General features: G+C 44.0%; 2 protein-coding genes and 1 long non-coding RNA gene across 6 annotated transcripts in view; 1 reads left to right on the forward strand and 2 right to left on the reverse strand.

The window, feature by feature from the left end:
- Positions 1-13,946, reverse strand: part of cd276 (CD276 molecule) — a 73,244-nt gene extending 59,298 nt beyond the window's left edge. Inside the window, exons 1-2 of one of the 2 annotated variants that reach the window (XM_086025284.1) lie at positions 13,645-13,946; positions 10,788-10,899 (exon numbers count right to left, since the gene is read on the reverse strand). In XM_086025284.1, the coding sequence (XP_085881410.1) occupies positions 10,788-10,842 (55 nt within the window). In that variant the 5' untranslated portion in view covers positions 10,843-10,899; positions 13,645-13,946. The remainder of the gene's footprint in view (positions 1-10,787; positions 10,900-13,644) is intronic. The other variant, XM_086025283.1, reaches the window with a different exon arrangement.
- A 341-nt stretch (positions 13,947-14,287) lies between these two features.
- Positions 14,288-19,207, forward strand: LOC147149549 (ubiquitin-like protein 7). 3 transcript variants are annotated; one of them, XM_086025282.1, is made up of 11 exons: positions 14,288-14,512; positions 14,797-14,971; positions 16,084-16,203; positions 16,312-16,397; positions 17,384-17,468; positions 17,536-17,593; positions 17,663-17,805; positions 17,885-17,934; positions 18,015-18,194; positions 18,740-18,853; positions 18,926-19,207. In XM_086025282.1, the coding sequence occupies exons 2-11, from the start codon at positions 14,797-14,799 to the stop codon at positions 19,064-19,066; spliced, it is 1,152 nt and encodes a 383-aa protein (XP_085881408.1). In that variant the 5' UTR covers positions 14,288-14,512; the 3' UTR covers positions 19,067-19,207. The 3 variants fall into 3 exon arrangements, with proteins under 3 accessions (XP_085881408.1, XP_085881406.1, XP_085881407.1); XM_086025280.1 differs by lacking the exon at positions 14,288-14,512 and adding an exon at positions 14,523-14,550; XM_086025281.1 differs by lacking the exon at positions 14,288-14,512 and adding an exon at positions 14,523-14,550 and having other exon boundaries at positions 18,018-18,194.
- Positions 15,856-22,121, reverse strand: LOC147149550 (uncharacterized). The gene is made up of 4 exons (XR_015086091.1): positions 21,790-22,121; positions 21,382-21,474; positions 21,089-21,225; positions 15,856-17,788 (listed from the first exon to the last, which is right to left on the reverse strand). It is a non-coding gene; the product is annotated as an uncharacterized LOC147149550 (long non-coding RNA).
- Positions 22,122-22,273: the final 152 nt, after the last annotated feature.

Genomic DNA, 22,273 nt, shown 5'->3' on the forward strand with positions numbered 1-22,273 from the left:
CTCCCACAAAAACATTCTCAGACGTCCATGGAGGGATCAGCGGCTAAAAAAAGCTGCTGCGTTGGGTTGATTTTTAACCACTAAATAGTATAAAGAACAAATGTGTTAACCCACACTTGTATCTTTGCTCGAGCTGAAGTAAAAGAAATTTTAAAAATCCAAGATTTTTTTTTTCTAAATATAAAAGTAGAGAGCGTCATTAAGTGCCGGGCCATTATGGAGAAAAACTGCTAACCACAATGATTATTATTATTGACTTGTATTGAAATCCCGATTCAGAAAAACGCTTTCAAAACTTTGCATTTATTCAATGAGCAAAACTCAACGACTCAAAACCACAATCGCAATGCACGTTGAACACTTTATTCTTCATCACTCTATCCTTTTTCTCAAGCCCTTGAAAGCGTCATGTGAAATTCAGAGTGTGCAATAACCTCAAACGACTTTCGTCTCAAAGCTATGTATACTTACGTTTGAGAATGGGGAGCGAATTAGAAAATAAGATCTGTTATCAGATCAATATTTGAGCGAAATGGGCCCTTGGTGTATGCTGAAAAAGTTTCAGATCTGCGAGCAGCAACAAGTTTTAGGTTTAAATATTTTGTTCGGCATATATCCATCTTCTGTACAGATTAGGCGTTGAATTGTGGATCCCATTGTTTGCACTCATGAATAGTGTTTCATTATTCCAAGAGGGGGGCTGTCAGTGATAGTGTTCCATGATCTGCATGTTGAGAGAAGTGGGGAGACAGAGTGCAATTAAATCACTCTGAGAGCAGTCAGGGATGACTCACACCGCCAGGTCAACTCAGAAAGGTGGGGGCGGGATGCTGGTGGAGCAAAATGGCTTCAAGCGAACGATAATAACCAGAAACAAGGTTAAGAACAATCTCTAATGCCTCTGCACTGGCCGACCCGAAGAAAAGAAGAAAATATAAGCACCTCCTCCTCCTCTCACGGGCTTGTTTTTGTTGTTGTTGTTTTTTTGTTTGGTTTTTTTAAACCGGCGAGCTCCGCCTCGCTCTGGAGGGCTTACGCAGGGTCCTTGTGTAGTCACACAGACCTGCACTTGGAACGAGGACATAGGGCACAATTTGGGAATTTGCATCGGGGGGGGGGGGGGGTTGTTGAGCCGGGAGAGGAGACGAGGCTGGCGGCTGACGTCACGGAAAAGCCAGCATCTGATGTCCTATTCGTCAGAGGTCAAATAGCATGTGAGGCACAGCGCGGCATGCATGCTGTCGCTTTGTGATCTGCATGCTGTGACTCAGGGCCGCTCTGGTTACAGAAAGCACGTTCTTTGCCCGGGACAAGAGACGAGACGCGGCAGTACGGCGAGGGCGAAATGCCCGACGATGGATCTGAAGCGACGAGATTCAACTCCTGGCAAACCCTTTTTGGTGGGACCGGAAGAAATCGAGAGTGTGCCCGCCGTGGAGCAGGAATCGGAAGCTAACAAAGGACGTCTTCTCCTAACCAAAGCAGCGGCATTTTCTTAGCAAAGAAGTGGGAGGCTGGTAGACCTGGTAGTCTTTCCCACTGGGGTCTTCCCGGAGGGGAAGTAAGCATTCTCCTCTCCTGCCCTCTCTTATAAAGACATGCTGAGCAGCCTTGGAGGGCAGGCCGGGAGACGTCAGGCTGCCGGGATTTACACGCTGCACTTTGTGTTTATGGGCCTCAGCTCTGTTTGAGTGCCTACGTGACAGAGACGGGCACTTTCACAGCCCACATGAAATAAACTCATTTAAGCCTTTGGCGGCCGCCGGCAGCCCGGCCCTGCTTAGCGGCGAGCGCTGACTAGGAAAGCGGGGGGGGGGAGAAGAAAGAAGAAGAAAAAAAAAAAAAAAGTCTTTAAATGATCTTCACACCGCTCTCCACTCTCATTTCAAGACCGTGAAACTTTCAAACACTTACCGACAACAACAGCGCTTTTGTCAGGTGTTGACAAGCTGCTATTGCCATGCAGGCCGAGCATGATGGGAAAGGCGGCTCGGGGCAAGTGTGGGCGCGAGCAGAGCATTTAACCGCAGTGTGCTAATCAGCACGGGCGCGCACCGACTGGGATGTTTTATGCACATTGTCGCCGGAGACGTTTCTGACGAGTTTTCTCGTAAAACAAAATGGCCGAGGAGACATTTTTAGTGCGGTTGTCCAAAGGATTGGTGTCATAAACTGTGCGTGACACAGTTGGCAACACGCACGGGCAGAGGTACATCGCAGTGGTCGTTCAGGATGCTGGTGAGGTTGGGTTCAAACCTGCTCCCTCACAAACAAACAAACAAACAAAAAAAAACAAAAAAAAATCAGGCCTTCAACTGCAAGTGTGAGTTGCAGCCCCGAATTCAGTATCGGTTATCCAAGACATTTTCGGCAAGTCTTAGCTTCTAACTGAAAAAGAACCACCTCAATATAGGTCATGAAGAACTTACTTTGCATACTCCAAATTTCGAGGGATCTATCAAACCCTTTCCGACTATTGCTCATCGTATATTAATGATTCAATTGCATGCGTATACACACACATAACTTTGGGGGAACAGTATATGTGAGGCCCTTTTTGAGTGCCAGTATATAAAGCAAAATCCATAAAGCTGCGCTTTGTTGACTTTGGTGCGAAATAACTCGGGGAACCACGACTGCTGCTACCCCATCAAATACTCGAAATACAGACTCAACATCATGTTTCTCCGAATGAACGGCCACAAAATGATCTCCAGACGCATTTACAAATCTCGTAGAAAGTCTTCCCAGAAGAGTGGAACCAATGAAAGGGCAACTCCATATGTTTTCACTTCCTGGAGCTGTAATGAGCAGGTGTCCTCCTACTTTTGGTCCATATGTTGCATTTACCCGATGTTTGTGCTTCAACAACCTGCTGCTCCTTAATAAACCTTCCCGTTCTGTGCAGCCTTACAATCGAGCTAACGATCGTACCTCGTGACAATCACAGAGGTACAATCTTGTCCAGGTTCCGTGCCCACGCTCGTCCATAAGCAGCATGCTATAAATAGACGCGACTTCAAAAAAGGCACAAAGTGGAAAAAAAAAAAAAAAAAGTGCTCCGTGAGAGATCCTCGCAAGCGCTTTGGGAAATGAGCCGATTTCACTTTGAAATGATTAAAAGAAAAACATTTACTATAAATAATGTATCGCTGTTCATCGATACCGGCGACAAATAGTGACAGCTACTAAAACGGCAGAACTTGCAATGAACTTTTGCATCCCCCTACGGGGCGGCATGGTCATCTCCCAACCTGAGAGTTGGGGGTTCCATTCTCAGCCATTGTGACCACGTGGACGTGTCCTCGAGCAAAACACCGAGCAAAGCGACGTATTTCACTTTCATAAACATTTTTACGTGCCTTGGCTCAATTAAGGTTAGGAAACACTGGCCTAGTTTAGAGTTCCTCGACCTTTATTGAGCCAAGGCACATATTTCACATCGGGAAAACAAATCTCACGGCACATCGCTTCACAGAACAATTCACAAAATGTGGCTATGCAGGGTCATTATGTACCTTCTGTCATCTAGCGGAAGAACATTGTTTTGCCTCTTACTATACCTGCTTGGCATAAATAAATGAACAAAAATGACAAAACATATATATATATATATTTTTGTCAAAATGATTGCCATTGGATAATAATTCCCCTCGGCACACCTTACGATTTCTCACGGCACACGAATGTGCCACGACCCACACTGGTTGAGAATGACGGCTCTAGTTGACCCGATCTCTATGAAAAAGAGACCAATGTTGGAAATGAATGAAACAAAAAAAAACCATATTAGCTTTTGTAAAGTATTCAAAGCATTGGTATCAATGCAATCAAACGACAGTTAGCCTTGCACACGCACGCACCCGAAAGCCGGTTTCCTCCTCGGCCCCAAAGGCCAGAGAGCACATCGCTATTCCACACCCGCTCGACTCCTGACAGGTCGGTCGCAACACGGCGTGAGGAGTCGGAAACACGGAAGTCTTGACACTACAATGGAGAAGCTGTAAGAGAGCTGCAGCGGAGCAAAGAGCCGGCTGCCAGCGCGACTGACAGCGCTCACGTTGACAAACACGCGCGGCAAATAACAAATGTTCTCAGTGCATGCAAAGTCACACGGGGCGGGAAGGAAACGCAATTTGACAAAGCTGACCGCTGCAAAAACGGTCTCGTCATCATTTCAGTTTGCCACCTTCGTGATTGAACAATAATTAGGCCTATCTAGTCATCTTATTTTCATAGACGACTTCCATTCGGCGATTCATTTTCAACGGCGCCCGCAACGCTTGACCATTTATATTTTCTGCACACACAATTAGTGTCTCACAGTCTTCCTTTTGTCAGGGTAATAACTAGCGTTCAATGCCTGGACGGAGGTATTTACACAATGATTGGAGCCGTCCGCTAATCACAGTGTGCACACACGCTTAAAGGGTCATTCTCACGGAAGCCAATGAATGGCACAGCGTTAGTATGACTTTGGGAATGATCAATTCTGAGCAATTGGAGAGGTGACACTTAACATAGCAAGCTAAATGGGCAGCATTTAGACGGGTCATTGTTGAATGCTGCGTCACAGGTGGAGGCTTGTTAGACCAGCATCAGTTTGTGCTGTTGACTTGACTCCTCAATTTGATAACAACATGCTCTTTAGTGCACTTTGCTCACGTGATTACACGTCTTGAAAAGGATCGCGTGGATTTTTCTTTTTTAAATGCGTTTGGTTTGTTTTTCTGTAAGTGTGACGCAACTCACGGACCATGGGAAAATCTGGGCCCGGTTGAGAAGAGTGCTGGTTTCTGACAACTATACTTGGACAATACTGCCCCCTGCTGTCCACTTGTGACACTGCGCCCCAACAGATTTTTATTCGGGGCGTTTTTCACGGACCTGAATATCAAATGAGTGAGCTCAAGGGATGTGTGAGCCTTTTCATTCAGATTTTCTTCTTTTTTTTTTTTTATGAGGGGGGGGCGGGGCATCTGGGGAAACCACTGTTGTAACGGGAGTATCCGTTGTAACTAAGCATGATTCTCTCTGAAATGATCAAGCCTAAAAAGGATTTTGTACCATTTATCCTGTTTTACATCAATTTGGAGAATTTGCCATCGGACTTTGGGTAAGAGGCGCCTTGGCCTGGTCGTCACTCCGTGCAAGGTCCATCTTGATATTAACACCTCCAAACAAACTGGAGTACCTCAATAAAAGCAAGGCGAGCCTGGGCAGAGCAAACGCCACACAGAAAATATCTAAATATGGATTCAGAAGTGGAAATTTGGACCGCTAATCCAATACCGCGCAGATTAGATCTAAAGTCTCTCACGAGATTGGAGTAGTTTTGGTGATGCCCCCTGTGCCCACGGGGGGGCGCTGATGCATGGGTTGTGGCCTCTGCATGTTGCACCCCACACTCCTCATTAATTACATTTTTTTTTTTTTTTTTTTAAATCCCTTCTTGCCTACACTGGGCTTTGATGAAGGCAAACTACGGTTTGCGGGCTGTCGTACGCAGTCCGAGCGAGTCTGGATTCCGGGCGTCCTGTGCTACTGCGGGTCGCAGTGGCAGCTGGAGTTGTCCGCTCGATGGACCGGGCCGTTTCGTCTTTGCGCGATCATCGAGGGAGGGAGACTTCATTTGCCGCGCGACCCCGGCCCGACGCATCACAGCCTTTGTGCAGCAAAGGGGCCACTTTCAACATCACACTCTGAATCGAATCTCCTCCTTTCTTAATGTTTTTGCCCAGGACATCACAAAAGGAGTGCGGTCGCCAGGGAGACATCCAGGTGATCGGCTCGATAAGGACTCCCGAGACTTGCTTATTTCCCCGCAGAGTCATAAATCAGGATGCAATGTTCTTTTGTGCTGTGGTTTTCTTAAATCTGGATCTTTTTCTCTCCATTGCCCCGCTCCCCTCCCCCATCTTTCTCTGTCATTCTTTCTTTCCTCGCTGCCCACCGTCGCCTTCCCTTGCCTCCTTCCTTGATGCGAGCCATCTCATATCCTGTCAATAACCCGCTAATGGGCCCGGGCAGTCAGATAAGAGTGAGCCTCTGGCTTACAAGTCCGCAGACACCGAGAGCCTTTTGATGAGCTGCGGTTTCACAAATGGAAAAAAAGGAGAAGAAGAAGAAGAAAAAAAAAGGAATGTGGCTAGTTGACAAGGTAGACGCAAGGTCACAGGGTCAGATCTCACTTGAGGACAGAAAACTTCAAGGATGAAGAAGAGAAACAGCACAGCAGTAAAGGCTTCCTTGATTTCCCTTCACATGCCTGTTCATCTTTTTCTTACCACGTAACAGCTTCTGCATCATCCTGAATGGTAGAGAAATATCTTTCCGCCACAAAATCGTTTCACAAATGAACCAATTGACTTTGTTTTTCGATTCGCTGACAATTTTGCTGTTTGTTTCCGAAATGCACTAAGATGCCACAAGATGGCGCCAGAGTCCTTTCTAACAAGAAAGTAGTACGAGACAAGTACGTTGAAAGTGATACATCTCGATGAAAAGACAATTCTCTTCAATTAACGTTTGCAACTCGCTGTTTGCGGCAGAAGCTCGGTCGCCGTCTCCCGGAAACAGAATCAGACATTTCCTCTTTTGTCTTTGTCATGCCCAAACGGCGGCGCTGCCACGTCGCCACGCCAGCACCAAAGAAGACACACCACTTGCGTGTCTACAAATGTCTCCGGGGCCATTTTGCCTCATCAGCCAAGCAGCTTGAGCCCGTAACGGTTTTCCGAGCGCGGCTCAGCATCCACGCAAACAATTGACGCCGGCCCGCGAGACGCGCGGTCGGTCGAGCGCATCTGGCTCGGGGTCCGGCGCGACCCCGGCAGAAGTCCAATCGCTGCATATTACCCGAATCAATTTTTAAACAGTCCCGCAGGCCTGCATTTTGACGACTTGTTGAAATAATCATGAGGTGCTTGTCGGGTAATGCACTCTGTCTCAATGAACGCGCAGGGGAGAAAGGAAAGGAGGGTGGAGGAGGAGGCGGCGGCGGCGGCGGCGGCGGCGGCAGGGCCAACGAGACCGATGATGTACGTGACTGCGTACGCGTGCGCTGTGCTGAAAGCGGCCTTGGTGGAGTCGGCCCCTCGACGGGACCCCTCGCTGGACGCAATCAAATTAGCAAGAGCATCACAGACGCGGGATAATGGCCCAAAATGGAATTAAAAGTGAGCCCTCTCTGCACAATCCATCACAGTGTAGGGAAATGGGGGACATTTGCGGGGGGGGGGGGGGCATTCGCAGCTATCACACTTGTAAAGATAGTCGTGAGCAGACTATTTTCACGCTCTGGGGGATCAATGATTCATTAGATGAATTCATTTTCTTTAGTCTTGGGCTCCCCTCCCAGAGTGAAATCTGGTCAACCTTCTATGTTGTTGTTCAAAACAATTGTTGGGCTAAGGTGTTGTTAGCTCCGGCTGTGCTAAAGTACGACGGGGTCAACAACAACAACGAGGGATTAGCCCGCTGATAGCTCCTCCACTGCTGCTCAAAGACAGTTACTTATGTGTGAAAATCAATAAATAAAAGATTGGGAATGTACTGCAGTAAACTTGAATTGTTATTTTGCAGTTGAAGGAGCATTGTTTTGAGTGACTTTATTTGGCTTATTTCTCAGGGTCCTTGAATTGACGTTGTATTCATTTGATTTGAGTGCAGTACATTTTCATGTTTGAGGTTGAATTTATGCAACTCCAATATTTGGAATAAAATGTATCAAATGTTCTCATACCAACTGTTGCTGACTTTGAATAGTATTACATGATCAAGTCTCTTCTAACATTGTAAAAAAAAAAATAATAAAAGCGCGCATCATTCCTGCTGATATCATATCGGATCGATACCGGTATTGGACAGTGCTCTGGGCTGCAATATCGATATCGTATCGGAAGTCGGGTCACCGCAACAAAACCGATACATGATTGGTATCACTTAAATGGCCAGCGCACACGCAGACAGTGACATGGGAGATTGCGGTGAACCTGGCTAACAACATTTGATTGCACAATCGACTCCCGAGACGCAAAGCAGGGTAGTAATAGCCATTCGATATTTTCAACTGATCATACAAATTACGATTGCAGCGAGTACCGGGACCAATATTTAGAAAGATAGCTGGCAAAAATGATTCAGTAGCATTATTTTTAAAGGGCCGGTCCTTGCGGGGGATCTGCAAGAGCGTTCTCCCCAAATCCGTGTCGAAAGTGATCGTATCGAAAGTGATCGTGCCCAGCGTGCGTACACGTCGGACAAATACAACAGACAGAAATGGCTGCAAAATGTCACGCTCACCCAGACATCACCGCTCAACCAGGAGACAAGACACAAAGCGGCGTGACATGATTTTTGCTTCCCTGGCCGACAAGCCGGGAGCGCCGACGCCGGACACGGAGAACGAAGCCTGACTGCCGGGCTTGTTCTAAAGCTACGCGCGCGTAGCTAACTCCTGAATGACAGCAAGGCATGCTTGAATTCTTTTGCAAGAGCTACAGGTTAGCGCGTGACACATTTTAAACACTTCCCTTTGTGCCAAATGTATGAACTGTGGCACCGTTGTAGGACAAAAAAAAAAAAAAATCTTAGCATGACGCAGTTTATTTCTACACCACTGCAAAATGCAACAATAATAATAAAGACTTTCGATTAGCGCGAGCTATGATCAGATTTTGCAGGACTGCCGATGGGTCTAATTTGTCGGCCATTTTGTTATTGTTGTTTGGAAGTACGATGTCATATTGAGTGACTAAAATTTACCTTTGATTACATTGGCAATCTTTACAACAACTGCTGTGTTTTTGTATCGAGTTACATGTGCAGCAGCCAACTAATTCACTTAGTGCTTCGCAACGGAATCGTTGTATGAGCCGCCCACATCTACTCCTCCTCCACGCCGCCACTAATGAGCCAGCCCGTGCTCCAATTTGTGTCAGGAGTGAAGCAATGCCTAATGAACAAGTCATTGTACTGAGGTCCGCTGCGTCTTAAAGCGGAGGTCAACCCCCCCAAAATTCTTGCTATGGCAATGGTATGTTCTATGCGCCTTCACTAGTCTAAACATGGCATTCGGATGAATACTGCATTTGCGGAAAGTGAGTTAAGCAGCAAAATCCACCCATTTTTGTCCATCGCAGGGGGCTGCCATTTTGCCTCTTGCTGTCGGCTGCAATTGACATCCCAGCTGCTCGGGGCTCAGGTAACGACCAATCACGGCTCACCGATTTTCTGAAGCTCAGCCGTGATTGGTCGTTCGCAGAGCCCCGAGCGACTGTGATGTCATTTTCAGCCGACAGCAAGAGGCAAAATGGCCGGCCCCTTAGATGTCCAAAAACGGGTAGATTTTCCACAAACGCGATATTAATTGTTGTGGCTAGTGGGGCCGCATAGAACTTATTATTGAACATTTTTGGGTTGACTTGCCCTTTAATATGTTTTTTCCTCAAAAGAAGTTACTGAACTTTACAGGTTTGCTCAAGGATGCCGGGCCCACATTTTGACACGCTGTACCAGCCGATATGAGATTTGAATTTACATTATGTGTCCAGCCTACACCAACAGCCAAGAAAAGAAGGTTATAAAACCTTCACAGTGTAGATCCCAATTTTTGACATGTTAGACTGCTTTCTTTTATTTACAGCGTCTGGAGACGTTATCAAGCCAGCCTGTGCCTATTTGTTACTTTTTTTTTTTTTATGATGACCCAACTTCTTTGCTTGTACAGAAGTGAAACTTTCAAGTTATGAATCCTTCATTGCGACATCACGCAGCCGCCCGCCCCTTCAGAACGATGGCAAAATCTGCTCTAAAAGCAGTTTTCATTGAGGGCGGCGCAAAACCCCCGACGGCAATCAGTCGAGCAGACATCTGGTTAAACACCAAAAGTGTATATCTTCATAGATCCGTAACTCCTAAATGTGCCTGCCATAAATATGCCTGTGTAACATGAAAAGTCTCGCAATTGAAATAAAGTGAGAAAATGTCACACCAGTGGATCCATACCAAAAGAAAAGTACCATACATTCAAAATACATACATACATACATACTGCACATACTATATATATATGCATATGTAAAAATATTAATCAGGATTATTTGGGCAATAATTGAAATCACGATTATTGATGTTTTTGGTACAAAACAAGAACATGTTTAAACATAAATATGAAGCCAAATATATTTCTTTGAAACATTATATCTTTCTCAAATTAGTTATAATTTATTCTTTAAAAAAGATTTGGTGATAATGCAAATTACGATTATTCAAACAATCATTTATTTGTTGGTGCAAAACAAGAAAATGTTTAAACGTACAGTAAAAATGTGAAGACAAATACATGTAAGTAACTTCCTTTTGGACCAAACTAAATTGATCAAATAAATTATTGTCACATTTTTAAAAAGGTGCAAATTCAAGTATGATTTCCTTGTGTAAACGTTGCATTGGATATAAATTGATTTTAATCATCGTTTTTTTACAATTATGCCAATTTTGTAATTGTGGAGTGTAATAATCGTAATTGTAATTGAATTTCGATTAATTGCACGGCACTAATATGTATGTCTATACATTATTTGTATTTATTTTAAATGCTTTTTCCAATGACGGGCACTTTCCGTTTGAAAAAGTCCTCCAAGGGCCACTAAATTCTGCAAATGTCTTTGGAAACAACTTTTAAGTGTCATTTGAATGCTTCAGTTTTGCCCTGCAAAGGCCTTTGAAGAGGAAAGACTCTAATGAGCCTCCGGTGGTGTATTGTTACCGCAGCTGAAACCCACCGACAGCCGGGAAGGCCAGCATGGCAGACAGCAGCAGGGTCGGCAGCAGGTACATCGTGGTGGCGATCCCGGTCTAGAGTCGTACGGCGGGAAAACCTCCTCAGTCGTGACGCTGCGGGGATCAAAACGCAGCAATTAGAATGATCTACTAGCGTAGTCATGGGGTTTTTTTGGGTCGTATTTGTTTGGTAGTTTTGGGCTTCAAGGGATAAGGTGAAGTCAAGTCAAAAATGAGTTTACAATAACATGTTCTTTGCACCCCCACTATTCTAAACACAGCGTTCTGATAAATATGGTGTTTGAAAAATATTAATTGAGCAGTCTTTTTTTGCCGTTCTGCCACGTGCCTAAGGGCTCAGGTAACAACCAATCACAACTCATCTGTTTACTGGGTTTGGTCATGCAGCGTTTGCAAGCTAGGCCACACATTTAAAATAAAATACAACTACAGTACCGAAGATGGTGTCTTTTTTTCCATCGGCCTCGATGTTTGACTTGAGCAAAGAGGATGTGGGTCACGCCTTGCAGCCTCATCATGACCAAAGTTTCCATAACAGAGCAGCTCGCCACTTTCTCTGGACCGTCCAAGCCAACTCCACATAGCTACGAGGAAATAAAAACATCCCACCCAATTCTCCCGACTTGCACTCTGGAGAGCACAATGTGAAATTGGACCAACTCCCCAACCCAAACCACAGGCTGCGTCTGCCTGGTGGTATCCAGACACCAGGAAGTGACTAACTGGCTTCAGTGCTCCCCCATGCCAGCAGCGTAAATCCTTTTAACTCTCATTCGTTAAAACTTTTTATGACTTTCTCAACCTGGGAAAAGATCAGAAGCACACTAGGGGGGGGCATTGATTTATCCGTGATTATTTTTAACTAGAAAAGATCAAATCAGTAGCGCCCGTTACGACAACACCACAGAGGACGTTTTGGCAAATGGTAGCGCTAACAGAAACGCTCAAATGTGTCATCAGCGCTGTTATGTTGAAATTTCGGAAAATTGTATTTACTGTCAAAAATTCAGGGAGTTATTTACCAGTACTTGTTTGGGTTTTCATTTAACTTAAGGCATGTTGAAGACCTTGAAAGGAGCCTGCACTTTTTCTTAGAATTTTAAGATAAAGATATCTATTATGTATATGTCTAAGATTAAAAGGAAAATCTTGCTACATTAAAAGGAAAATCTTGCAAATGATGAAAATTTGAAAAATTATTTTATAAAGTTAAGAGTTGGCTTTGTCTTTTTTTTTTTTTTTGTTGCAAATATATTCTCTATCAATATCTGCTCCAAATATCAGTTACTGGGCTCCTTGACTACTAATAATCGGTGTCCGCCCTGAAAACAAAAACATATCGGTCTATCACTCATGTATAGCTCAACTTCCCATAGCTGATGATGTCACATTATACTTGATATGAAATCAGCAGCTGACACCAAAATTATTCAAAAAGGTTGTGGTTTAGTCGCTAAGGACAAGTAGCGTCTTGTGTATTCATCAATAAATTAAAATAAATAATTGCCGATGGTGGCCAGTGGCATTAATGCCAAAGTTACCCTCATTGAAATCAATGCAACCAAAAGATATGTTGCAAATAGCGCAGAAGAAGAAACAACCAAAGCCACTGCAAAACCATAATCAAATGTTCTATTCTTAACACCGATTCTTATCAAATTTGTATACGGACATGACTCCTTCCACGTAGCTCTGCCAGTGAAGTTGAGTGGTTCCGTTTGCTGTTTATTTGCAAATGGACTAACGCTCTGCTGCCTAAACTGTTAGCCAGTCTTTTGTGGTAAAATGGAGGAAAAATAAAACTTAAATAGCACTACATTGGCTGCAAAAGATGCCGGCCCTCCAGGCATCTACCCTGTATGCAAGATGGCCAGTCCAGTCTTGGTCACAACCGACTGAGATTTACCCAAAAGGTGGATGACACATCAACATTAGCTTGTTAAACGTCAGTCCGACCATCTCGCAGTTGCAGTATGACTGATGAACTATCAGATTAATCAAACAATCAGCGGTCAGCATATGTGCCTCACAATCAAGAGGTCTGCAGTCTGTTCGGCTGCTCCTGTTTGCAATTTGCGTGTCCTCCCCAGCTTCCTCCGACATTGCAAAAACATGGGTGTCAGGTTAAGTCAAGACTCTGAACAGGTGTGGTCGTTTGTGTCAATTGTTTGTCTCGATGTGCCCGGCGATTGACCGGCAACCAGTCCAGGGTATAGTCTGCCATCCGCCAAAAGTTAGCCGGGATCAGCTCTAGGTCACCCACGACCCAAATGTGGACAGGCGTGACAGAAAATGGATGGATGGATGGATGGATGGATGGATGGATGGATGGACGCAGTCACAACATGATGATGTCACCGGGAATGACTTCCCACTCAAATGATCCGGATGGGGACTACAACATCCTCTACATCCCACAGGAAGTTGTACCTGCCTACTAAACAAGCATGTGATAAAGAACAACGTCAAGACAGGAAACACCCTCTTAAAAAACTCTTTAGACACATCTTCTCTGTTCGTTTTAAATCACGTTGTAAGTGTTTTTGAGGGGAAATCCCCCTTTTTTATTTTTTTTTTTGCGCACCATCAAACGTGATGCCTCCACTTTGCCGAACGGGGGCACCACGCGTTCCAGTCATGCAAACGCTACATTATTAGCTTTACCATAGATTCGCTACGAATACCAAAGACTAAAATAAGAAAACACGACAATAAGAAAGTATACCGACGCCAGTCCCGAGTTCGTGACTTCGCTGCCTGTTGCTTTAAATAACACGCTCGAGTCGCAACTTGTGGCGAAATGCACGTAAGCTAAGTAGTGGATGGACAATTTCTTACCATGGTAGGACAAAGACGAGAAAAAGTGCTCAAGTGGCGGCGTTGGCTTTCCAACAGGCTCGACGTTGCCTTCAAGAGCAGCGGTTGTTTCTCCTTTTTTTTTTTTCTTCCCTCTCGTTCCGCTAAGTGACAAGATAACGGTGTTTTTCTGGCTTCCACTGGCTCTGTTGGGGTTTATCAAAAGTGCGCGGGTGTGTTCCATTCATCTGGAACTGGTTCCTTTCCCTAAAAAAAAAAACACCCCTTAATGCTTTTCCGACGGTGATGTCATCTCGAGGGGGCGAGTCCCGACCCACTCCCGGTTAACCGCTCGGTGTCTGCCTCGAAAACTGCAGTCCCTGAAGGCCTCATTGTCATTTTTTTCATGGAAAAGCTCATTTGTACGGAGATTCATTAAATACTGCAACACAGTATGTGATTTTTACGCACTCTCTGGTACAATCGAAATGATAAAGTAGAAGAAATGTGTATCATTATCTATAATAACCGTGACAAACATTAGTTTCTCAAGTTTGGATCACTCCTCCTGACCTGAAAGAAAATAACATTATGATTCATCTGTCTGGAATCACATTTTCCCCCCAAGACATGACGCAGCGCCGGCTGAACAACACAGCGGGAAAATCGATCAAATGCATTTGATAATACCATCCATCCATTATCCAAACCATCAAAAGCAAAATAAAGTAAATACACGTTAGGTTTAAATTGTATATTTAGATAAACGTCTTAGTGGGCTATTTCTTTGTTTTGATTGAGAACAAGAGATTGAGAGGGAAAGTTCCCTGACGTGGACCCTGACACTAAACGCACCACATAGCACGTGACTCAAAATCGAGGAAGTGAGTCGAGTGTCAACATTGAAACGGTGAGTGTGCGCTAGTACCGAGGGTTTCCATGTATGGGGTATGACAATTGTAGTCTTGCTTTTATCCATTTAAACATGTCATGACACATTAAAGTATCTTAAAATGTTCATTTGCGAATTACAAACTGCGTCCAATTAAAATCCGCTAGCCGTGAATGCATATTTGTTAACGTTGCATAGCTTTTCATGCACTGAAATATTATACAGCTAGCCAATAAAGACCAGAGCGGTTATTCTACGCAAAGGGATCAAGCTCTGGCTTGATTATTTTTTCCTCCTTCCAGATGGCTTCCTCCGACTGGCACTTGTCCTTGAAGCTGTTGGATCAGCCCAAATCCACCTTCCACTTCCCTGAAATGATGCCAGGGGACGTCCCTCCCGGAGGGTACAGAGTTGCCACCCTAAAGCAGCTTGTGGCCGCTCAGCTCCCAGACTCCATACCCGACCCTGACCTCATAGGTACTACATAGAATAAAGCAGAAGGTAGCCAGCTTGGAGAGGTTTCCGATTTTTCCCCAATGTTTCTTGAATTCGTCGGGGCAGACGAAAACGAGACAGTGTCCCACTAACCCAAATTAGTTTAATGACGTACATATTTCCGTCTATAGAGACTGGGGTGTTGAGTGACTTAACTGCAGAGAGTAGTAGGCATTCATCAGGGATGGGTAAGATGGCTGTCAACGGGGAAGCATTTTTTTTCATAACTGATGGGATTTTTTTTTGTGTGCAGCTGTTTAGCGACTACCATATTATTACCACATTTACCACATAACTTCAGAGATTCGTTACCAAGAGTGCATCAGAGAGCTGCATTTAGTTACATAATTACACTGCATTACAGGTGCATTTACTTAGATTACATTTTACACATATACAGCCATACGCGGCTACCTGTTTGTAATTTAGAAACTACTATATTTCCCGGTATCGCGAAAATGGCCGTTGATTTACTCAGGTGCAGACTAGCGGAATTTTTTTTAGGGTGTGGTAAGTAATTAATTTGCAGAAATACATTTTACATGGATGGAGAAGAGATGATCTTCATATCTATGGTTTTGTGGCCATATTTCTTTTCCCCATATATTTGCTTGCCATCATTTATTCACTGCAGAGCAGACCAGGCGTCTGTTAGCAAGGGCAATGTGTTTATTGTTAGGGAGACATTTATCCGTACAAATATATTTGAGCTAATATTCATTTGTGTTTTCAACTGCAGAAAGTACCAGGTAACTTTATGTGTTTAAAAGCTGCGAGGCCTTAATTTGTACAAATGCATTTTTATAAAAGTATTAAATAATAAGTGAATTTGTCAATTGTTTCCACATATACATGATACTGTGGTAAGGACATGTGTTGTAACACAAAGCAACATGAGAAACAGTTAAAGGTCGTTTCAGTCACCCGGCGAAAAAATGAGACATTTATTCAAGGTGCGTTCATTCACGTGAACAACATTACCTGGTGATTTATTGAGGCTCGCTGTCTTAGAAAGGAGACCATTTCTTGCCTTCTCCCTGTCTATGTGTTCTCAGTTGAGTTGTAATCTCAGTTGAGTCCGTATGTTGTTCCAGAGCTGGTCCATTGTGGGCGTAAACTGAAGGACGACTTCACACTGGATGCCTGCGGAATTCAACCGGGATCCACGTTGCATGTCCTGAAAAAGACTTGGCCAGAGCCGGAAAGCATCGCAGGTGTGTCTATCCACACCCAGCATATGTTTGGATGTTTTTTTTTTTTCCCATTTGAAGCCAAAGCTTTAAATGTCTGCTGTTGTTTTTTGTTTTTTTTTTTCTTTCCAGAACCTGTGAACAGAGCCACCGCGGCCAGGGAGTTCCAAATGCTCCACGCTGCCCTCCACTCGCTGCATTCCACCTACAGAGACTCGGTCAGAATGACTCTATGCACTTATTTATCGACTACTAGGTGCAACTGCACAATCTCAGTCTTAAGTGTTGCCCAAAAAGCAAAAGGTATCGTTTATGCTTTAGTGATCGCCGAAGAAAGCTCGTGTGAGTTATGGCAATGTCTGAAGGGTAGCAAAAAAGACAAAGAGAAAACAAAAGGCAAACTAAATTGAGCTCTCAAGTGTCACAAAAGGCACACTTAATCACTTTATGCTTGGCAAACAGATGTCTCGTAATGTAGGCAGCATTGCAAGTGCCGCACAAAAAAAAAAAAAAGCTGAAGAAAACGCAACTGACACCTTTGGCCTACCACACACCGATGGAGTGGCCAAATGTGAAGTGGACCGTTGTGACTCTTTGCCACAACCCAATCGATAAAGCGCCGCAATGGAACAGCGTTTCACATACAATATATTGAACCAGAAAAACATGGTGCGATTGTCAAGGCAGAAACGGATGCCCCACTAAGAAGAGGATACGGGTGACGAGAAGAGAGCGGGGACATTTCGACAATGTCGGCAATGAGCGATTGATGGCGACGCTACTAGCTTTGCTTTCTAGCCAAAGTTGTAAAATTATGAATATAGTTGTTTTTTTGTTTTTTTTGAACACGATATGTATACTGTATTGGTATGATTTTGCACCGTTGCCAGCTAGCTGTTTCTCGCTACGGTTAAAATCAGGAAATGTCATTTTCATTTTATTTTTTTTTAATTAATTGCACTGGTCCTTTAATGCTTGCCAAGCAGAGCCCCTTGCGAGATATGTCGACTTTGCAAACGCCATGAAACAGCCAAAGAAAAAGCACAATGCACACTTGAACAAAGCTCTCCTGAAACTCACTGACAACTCAAGTGGTGCAAAAAAAAAAAAAAAACAAAGCAAGCTTTCGCAAGCTACACTGACTTTTCTGTCACAAAATAGCCAAAGGAAAAGCAAAATGAACAGTTGTCCTTTCTCCACGCAGGTGTACAAAATGCTGACCAACAAGGAGTCTCTGGATCAGATCATCGTGGCCACACCCGGACTCCGGTCCGACCCGGTGGCTCTGGGTAAGACCTGATGCTTCTTCTTCGTCGGTGCGAAAATGCAAACGCTGACATTTGTGATCCGCTGCAGGCGTGCTGCAAGACAAAGACCTCTTTGTGCAGTTCACAGACCCCAACATGTTAGACACGTGAGTGCCTGTTTTTGCCGTATTCGATGCGTGTGTGCAGACCAGGAAGTTCCCTTTGCTTCCTCACAGACTCGTCAGCTCTCACCCGGCCCTGGTCAACGCCATCATCCTGGTGCTGCACTCGGTGGCCGGAAGCACGCCCGCGCAGTCCGCCGCCGCCGCCGCCGCCTCGACACGCAACGCCTCAGCCAGCTCCTACAGTGACATGCCAGGTGGCTACATTTATTTTATTTGACATTAAAACAGTGCTACGCTGAAAGCCCCCCGTCTCCGATTTTGTGTAAATGTTAGGAGGCTTCATGTTCGAGGGCATGTCTGATGATGATGAAGACTTCCAGCCTGTGAGTTTTCGCTTGCATTTCAGCGTCGGACATCTTCTGAAGCGTTAATTCTTACGAGCGTCGTCTTTCCTCGCGTGTAGCAGGGCAGCCCGGCGGGCCCTTCGAGCAGAGCGGGGGTCTCGGCGGGCATACGGCCGCTCTCTCTGAACCACAGCGGTGCCACGGGCCCGCGACCCATCACGCAGAGCGAGCTAGCGACGGCATTAGCCCTCGCTAGCACGCCCGAAAGCAGCGCCGCCACGCCGACCACAGCCAGCCAGGTCAAGCCGTGCTGGAGCATCTCACAACCGCATGCTTTCATTGTGTGGATGATGGGGATCGAGCATTCACATTCACGCTATTATAAGAAAGAAATCATCACATCTTGAGACTGAGAGGCAAACATTCACATTTGCTCTGTTATTGGATGTTAGAAGTCAAAGACCTATTTTTTGTCTGAGTTAATGTTGAGGCATTTAAAGCACTGTGCATCAAAACGAAGTTTTTAAAAGCTGAAGGAAATTCACATTGATGCTGCTAAATGTCAAAACAATTTGAATTCTGAGAGATGAGGATTTGCATCCATCCTCTTGTAAATGAAAAATGATGACATCGATGTTAAGATGCGCCTTAAGATGAAATATATTGTGCATCAAAAATTAATTTGAAAATGCTTGGGGTTTGAATGCTGAGAGACCAACATCCATGGTATGCTATTACTGTATATGACAATATTTTTCTCATTCTGTAAAATATTTTTTATCTTAACGATTACTTTTTTCGGACTACACTAATATGCCTCGTTATTATTCTGACTCGGCTTTAGGCCGAGACGTCGAGCGGCGGCCCCCCCATGCCGGCAGGGACCCCCGTCAGCAACGACCTGTTCAGCCAGGCGCTGCAACAAGCCCTGCAAGCCACCAACATGTCCGCCCTGCAGGTAACCTATATCTTCGTTAAAGTGCGTGCTGAGACCCGAGTTCATAAAACCACTTGCGGGCGATGCGTTCAGGGCCGCTGGCAGTCGCAGATGCAGCAGCTCAGAGACATGGGCATCCAGGACGAGGAACTGATGCTCCGAGCTCTGCAGGCCACCGACGGAGACATCCAGGCCGCCCTGGAGCTCATCTTTGCCGGCGGGCCGGGACTCTGAACGTCCAGATGAACAACATATGTAGTTGTTGACTTTTGTTGTCACATTATGACATAAATTGTACTGTATCATAATATCCTCATACTTTCTCTTATTCACTCAATATGCTTGTAATAAATGGAAATATGGATGTTTTGGAAACACCTCTTGTTTTTGTAACCTCAACTCAACTAAGTTATGTCCATACAGCACTTTAAAAACAATCGCAACTGAAACAAATTGCTGTGCATCAATAAAAATTGAACATAAAACACAAGGCAGCTGAACTCTTCAAAGAGCTGTTAAGGTTACACTCACAGTAAAAATAAATAAATCTATATAATAAAGGGAGTAGATTTAGAGTAGAAGTTGAAAGACTGAAGCTGTGATTTTACTATAGAAAAGATACAATAAATTAGGAGAACAAAGTCGGAATACTGGCACAAAAAAGGTTTCACTTAATATTTATAAATTTGCATGTTTAAGAAAAGTCCTTAAATGATACAAAATGTTTAAAGTAATTGGGAAAATGTCGAGAATAATGAAAAATCATATTAAAATAGTTCAAATATTACAAGAAAAAGTCATAATTGAATGAGGGAATCCTACATTTATGGCAACAATCATAAATGAGCAAAATGTTTTAGAAAATAGAAAAAAATATAAACGTTTAAATTTGACAGGAAAATAGTCATTATTTTACAAAATACTGTAATTTAATAAGGAAATCCTTTACTGAAATAGTTTTGATATTACAATAAGAATATGACAAGAACAAAGCCACAATAGAATGAGAATGAGTGGGGAAAAGTTGCTCGTCTTCTACAGAATGTCCCAAATTCATGAGAAAATAGTTCATCGTGTAATTACTGATAGTGATACTGTCAGACTTTAGTAATATTGAGAGGAACCGCCATAAATGACAAAACCCAATACAAATCGGACTTTCATGAGACAATTATGAGAAAATAACCTTTGGCCTATTACAAGAAAAAAAATAATTCGACATGTGGTAACAGTATAAACTAAATACGTGCATTGAAATGTGGATTGTTGCGGATCTTGCAATCCAAACACTTTTAAAGGAACACCTTGTGCATTAAAAACATTTATAGTATGGTCGAAATCATCTTATACAACTGTGCGGAATCATAAACATTAATTTCGTATCAGGTGTTCATACTCTTCGGTAAGCTTGGATGTTTTGTACCTAATGAAGTGGCCGTACGTGCAGTTATCAATTTTGTACACTAGATGGCAATATAGTTCTGTTTTTGCCATGACTGACTTGTTACGACGGATTGGCTTTTAGTTTGGCTCTTCAAGTCACACCTATTTACTGTACCCAAGAATGGTCACCATTTATGACGTCATGTGGAAGAATTTAAATAAGACCTGGACCTGACCTTGGGAAGCAGGGGCGAGTGCACCATCAACACAGTGTACAGTGGGCATAGGGTGCTGCTGACCTCGACTTGGGATGTTGTGAGTCGGTGAGGAGTATTTCTTCAAAGACCTCCTCAAGTCCACCAACACGCCTTCCTTTGATGAAGTACAGTCTGGGGACTCTGAATTGGGTTCTGCTACCTCCGGGGTTGAAGTCACCGAGTTGCTTAAAAAAAGCTCCTCGCTGGAAACACCCCAGGGGTGGATGAGATCCACCCCGAGTTCCTAAAGCCTCGAGATTTTGTGGTACTGTCCTGCTTGACATGTCCCTACAACATTGCTTGGAAATCGGGGTCGGACGATGCCTCTGGATTGGCAGACCGGGGCGCTCTCGTGAATTCGACAAGTACGATCTTCCGATGAACGTTCTTCCTAAGAATGCTAGGTTCTTTGTAATTAGAACGGCTCTGTACTTGTGAACTAGTTTGTGTTACTAGCAGGCTACTTACTGGTTTGTCTGCTAGGTAGCGGTTACGTCTGGGTTTGTTGACTGTTTACGTGGTGGTGACTTTCTGGTTTGTTTGTTTGTTTAGCAAGCAGGAAATTTTAATGTTTCATTTGGAATAAAATTCAACAAAATAAGGTCATTTTACTCACCATACGGCTACACTGGTCTGGATGTTTTCTGCTCCAAAAGGTTTTGAATGTGGCAATGGCAGCCACATGATTTGTAACTGTTTCTCTAATCAAAGCAGAACAGACGAGAAGAACAATAGCCATTCACATGAGACCACCTAGACGAGGAAGAGGGGACACATTGGTGAAAAGAGGCGTCATTAGCATAACGTCTGGTACCTGAGATTGCTTTCTGTCACCGTGTCGGGCGTAAAATGGTGGACAGCAGGCCACTTCTATCCCCTCACAGTTCCATCGGACTGTGTTCAACTCACATTTTCTCCTACTATAGTCTCCATCTTGGCTCTTTCTCTTGTGCATAAAAGCCCCTGTGATGTGTTTCTTGATGGAAGAGGTGGAGATCACACCTGTGGAGAGTCACCATGAACCCTCGGAATAAGAAATGGATACGTGCCTCCTTTCAGCGTACCGCTTTGATGGATAACACAGTTTAAGACAAAAGTGGCAATGCAGTCTCAGTGAATGTGTTGAACCAGAAACTTGGAATGTTATTAAGCATTTAATTTGAGAAACGACACGCGGGCAGGCTAAATTTGAGAAACTCCACACGCAGCAGGCTACTTCCTGGTTTGTCTGTAGCTACTTTCTAGTTTGTTTGAGAGCAGCAAATTTTTGTTTAGTTGGCCTCAACTTCCTGATTCACTAGTTTGACGGCTACTTACCTGTTTGTTTTTAGTTAGCAGAGTACTTCATGCTTTGTCTTCGTTAGTATGCAGGATAATCATTATTATTTTTAAAGGAGCTCGCTAATTTGTATTTTATTTCTTTGTTAGTTTGTGGTCTACTTCCTCGTGAGTCTTGGTTTGGCTATTGATCGATTTTGTTCCCTAGCTACGCTCTGGTTGGTCACTTCTTGTTAGTTCGCAGATTATATTTTGTGATTTTTGTGTTTGTTCGTTAGCGGGTTTCTTCCTGGTCTGTAGTCAACAGCCTATTTTCTAGATTTGCTAGATCTATGCGTGAGTTAGTTAGCAGGCTACTTTCGGGTTTTCGATTTGTGTGTAGTTCGCAAGTTACTTCCTGGTTTGTACGTCAATCGGCTACTTCCTGGTTTGTGCGATTGTTACCAGGCTACTTTTAATTTGTTTTTAATTAGTGCGCTACTTGCTGCTTTGTATATTAGTATCCATGCTAGGTACTTTCCTT

This window comes from Filicampus tigris, chromosome 3, assembly GCF_054856515.1.
Source record: "Filicampus tigris isolate MCC_2025a chromosome 3, RoL_Ftig_1.0, whole genome shotgun sequence".
Lineage (NCBI taxonomy): Eukaryota > Metazoa > Chordata > Actinopteri > Syngnathiformes > Syngnathidae > Filicampus > Filicampus tigris.

Coding starts and splice junctions, on each gene's coding strand:
- LOC147149549 (XM_086025280.1), top strand. Junction 17,469..17,535: donor GTCCGACCCGGTGGCTCTGG/GTAAGACCTGAT, acceptor GATCCGCTGCAG/GCGTGCTGCAAGACAAAGAC. Junction 18,195..18,739: donor CGCCGACCACAGCCAGCCAG/GTCAAGCCGTGC, acceptor ACTCGGCTTTAG/GCCGAGACGTCGAGCGGCGG.